Source organism: Brassica oleracea, chromosome C2 (assembly GCF_000695525.1).
Source record: "Brassica oleracea var. oleracea cultivar TO1000 chromosome C2, BOL, whole genome shotgun sequence".
In the NCBI taxonomy this organism is placed as follows: Eukaryota; Viridiplantae; Streptophyta; class Magnoliopsida; order Brassicales; family Brassicaceae; genus Brassica; species Brassica oleracea.
Window position 1 is genome coordinate 43,964,214 of NC_027749.1, and position 4,109 is coordinate 43,968,322.

Here is a 4,109-nt window from a genome sequence, read left to right on the forward strand (position 1 = left end):
TTTGAGATAAAACCCGGCATGATCAATCTAGTGCAGAGAAAGATGTTCCATGGACTGTCAGCTGAGATACCAATGGAACACATCGAAGCTTTTGAGGAGATTTGCAGTTTCACTCGTGCAAACGGCGTCCCACCCGACTTCATCAAATGCATGATGTTTCCATTCTCTCTAGCGGACAAGGCTTCACGATAGCTTAAGTCATTACCTACAGGTTCCCTAACTACTTGGGAGAAAGTTAGAGCAGATTTCTTGGGTCACTTCTACACGAAAGCAAAAATGGCTGCCCTAAGGAACAAGATCTCTTCGTTCAAGCAGCTCGCTAACGAACCGTTTAATGAAGCGTGGGAACGGTTTAATGATACCCTCAGAGAGTGTCCTCATCACGGATTTGACGATGACCATGTACCAGGAATCTTCTACGATAGTGTGGATTGGGAGTTCTGCAATGCTCTAAACGCAGCGAGCAATGGAGACTTCATGACTCAAACCACTGAAGGAGCTCACGCGCTAATAGAGAACATGGCAGCTAGCTCATCCAACAAAAACGAGGAGACTGACCGCTCCAAGAAGGTGAACAGCATGGACACTAGGAGGATCAATGACCTCGCCGCAAAAGTTGATCTACTGCTCAGGAACAATCAGAATCAGATCTATGTCATGGAAGAAGCCAATCTAGAACCAGGTACTACTGATGTTACAGCAGAGATTGAGACATCAAAAGAAAATCAGCAAGAGGTCAGTTACGTTAACGGTCAGGGTTGGCAGTTCAAGAACTACCATCCAAACCCTAATGTGAGAAACAACTCGTATCTGTTCTCATACAAGACCAATCCAGACAACCCCAATGAAAAATATCAGGGAAATCAGTTCCAAAACACTGGATATCAGAAGCCATACCTTCATAATCAGAATCAGAATCAGAATGGGAAGATGTTCATCCTCAGCCAAGCTCAGAATCAATTTCAGAACAGGCAGAACAATCCGCATGCTGCTCCTGCAACTGCGAGCGGTCCGCCAGATAAGCTGAAAGGAATGATGCAACAACTTCTGCAGCGTCAGCATATTCAAGGAAAAGCATTGAACCAGGTTACAACCGAGATCAATACTCGGATGGACAACATGTTCACGGAATTAAATTCCAAATATGATGCTGTAGCAAGCCACATAAGACAGATGGATTTTCAGATTGCTCAAACTACTGAAACAATAAAAAGGCAATAGAGAACACTTCCAGGGAAAACAGATAAGAATCCCAAGGACTGTAACGCAGTTGAGCTGAGAAGTGGAAGACATCTCTCAGAACCTGTCTCCAAAAAGCTCACTGCTCAAGAGAAGGGAAAACACAAAGAGGGAGAACAACCTCCACTTGAGGATGTCCTCGACGACGATCAAGACGCAGAACAACCAACTGTCATAGAACCAATAGCTCTTACGACGCAGGACCAACCTGTTCCTGCTCGCGTCTACACTCCAAAAGTTCCCTACCCGGTCCCTGCTAAAAGATCACAATAGGATTGCGAAGAGATGAAGTGCAAGAAGATGCTAGAGGAGTTGAATGTCAAGATATCTTTCATGGACGCAATTCAGATGATTCCTTCAATGCGCAGTCTAGTGAAGGGGCTGATCTCTGAGAAAACCTCTGCAGACAGCGATATCATGATGGTCTCAAAAGAATGCAGCACAGTCCTTCAAAACAGAACAGTTAGGAAATGGGAAAATCCTGGAAAATTTTTCCTCTCGGTTCATATTGGAAAAACAGTGTTCGCATGTTTTTTATGTGATCTAGGTTCCAGTGTGAATCTCATGCCCTACTCAGTTGCAAAACGCATGGGACTAACCAATTTCAAGCCAACCAGGATCTCACTGGTGTTCGCATACAGATCAGTCAAGTTACCAGTAGGTGTTCTCGAAGACCTGCAAGCTCAAATTGGCAACACCACTGTTCTGGCGGATTTCGTGGTTCTGGAGCTAGAAGATGAACCAAAAGACCCTCTCATTCTAGGCCGACCCTTCATATGCACAGTTGGTGCAATCATTAATGTGCGCAATGGGAGAATCGATCTCCAACTAGGAGATATTGTCATGAAGTTTGAGATGGACGAGCTGCTCAAACGAACTATGCTAGATGGTCAGAACTTCACGATTGACGACGAGAACGCCGCCTTGACCCCTCAACAAGGGATGATCGAAGAAATACTAGCGGATGTTCCTTTGGAAGTAGCTCTGACACGAGCAGAGTCTGAGCAAAACACGAGCAACATTGATGCTGATGGGTACGAGAAGATGCTTGATTCGGGTAAAAGCATTGAGAAGATGGTCGCTTTCCTAAGTCTGGGGGAGACGAGCAATCAGCCTCCACCAGAAGGAGCAACTGTTCCTAAACAAGGGAACAAACCGGCCAGACTGCTCGATGATTCCTGGAGCGAACTCAAGGCTCCAAAGATCAAATTAAAGTCCCTCCCAGCGGGGATCAGGTATGCGTTTCTTGGACCTAATTCCACATATCCTGTCATTATGAACTCTGAACTCAATAATGTGGAAACTGCTAAACTCTTGTGTGAATTGAGAAAATACCGTAAGGCAATAGGGTATTCATTAGAAGATATTCCTGGTATTTCACCTGATTTATGCATGCAAAGAATACATCTAGAAGATGAATCAATGAATTATGTAGAACATCAGAGGCGGTTAAACCCAAATCTAAAAGATGTTGTTAAGAAAGAGATAATGAAACTTCTAGAAGCTGGTGTAATCTATAAGATTTTTGATAGCAAGTGGGTTAGTCATGTTCATGTAGTTCATAAGAAAGGGGGGATCACTGTGATTGCTAATGAAAATAATGAATTGATATCTACAAGGACAGTAACCGGGCACCGTATGTGCATTGATTTTTGAAATTAAATACGGCCACACGAAAGGATCACTTCCCGCTCCCATTCATTGATCAAATGCTTGAGAGATTGGCTAACCACCCATATTACTGCTTTTTAGATGGTTATTCAGGTTTCTTTCAGATTTCACATTCATCTAGATGATCAGGAGAAGACAACTTTCACGTGTCCCTATGGCACTTTTTCCTACAGGAGAATGCCGTTTGGGCTGTGCAACGCTCCTGCAACATTCCAGCGTTGCATGATGTATATTTTCACTGACCTAATTGAGGACATAATGGAAGTTTTCATGGATGACGTTAGCGTCTATGGGAACTTCTTTTCTGTCTATTTGTCAAACTTGTGCAGGGTACTTCAGCGGTGTGAAGAAAAGCATCTCGTATTGAATTGGGAGAAGTGTCACTTTATGGTGTGTGATGGGATTGTTCTCGGTCATAAAATCTCAGAAAAAGGGATCAAAGTGGACAAAGCAAAGATTGAGGTGATGATGCGTTTACAGCCTCCAAACTATGTCAAAGAAATCAGGAGTTTCCTCGGACATGCTGGTTTTTACAGAAGATTCATCAAAGACTTCTCCAAAATCGCAAGACCACTCACTAGACTGCTCTGCAAGGAGACAAAATTTGAGTTCGATAGCTATTGTTTGGGCGCTTTCCACACGATCAAAGGAGCTTTAGTTAGTGCACCCATTGTGCAACCACCAGACTGGGACCCTCCCTTCGAGATCATGACTGATGCTAGCAAATTTGCAGTCGGCGCAGTGCTTGGCCAACGAAAAGATAAGAAGCTTCACGTGATCTATTATGCGAGCAGAACACTAGACAAAGCTCAATGTCGCTATGCAACTACAGAGAAGGAACTAGTGGCAATTGTCTTTGCTTTTGAAAAATTCAGATCTTACCCCGTTGGCTCCAAGGTGATAGTGCATACGGACCATGCAGCGTTGAGATACTTGCTAACAAAGAAGGATGCGAAACCGAGGCTGGTCCGATGGATCTTATTGCTCCAAGAAATTTGACCTAAAAATCAAGGACAAAAAGGGCATCGAGAACGGCGTCGCAGATCACCTCTCCAGAATGAAGATAGATGAAGACACATCCCTCGATGACAGCCTTCCAGTCGAGCACGTCTACTCGATCAGTCTGGGAAGCATCACAGAACAATCAATCCGACCAGATTGTGCCAGCATTCTGGAACACTTTGTTTGTGCGATCCAAA

The 4,109-nt window shown here is 44.0% G+C and overlaps 1 protein-coding gene across 1 annotated transcript; it reads left to right on the top strand.

Moving 5' to 3' along the window:
- Positions 1-1,524: 1,524 nt before the first annotated feature.
- Positions 1,525-3,257, top strand: LOC106324329. Its single transcript, XM_013762316.1, has 3 exons — positions 1,525-2,474; positions 3,084-3,189; positions 3,240-3,257. The coding sequence occupies exons 1-3, from the start codon at positions 1,525-1,527 to the stop codon at positions 3,255-3,257; spliced, it is 1,074 nt and encodes a 357-aa protein (XP_013617770.1).
- The last annotated feature ends 852 nt before the right edge of the window (positions 3,258-4,109 follow it).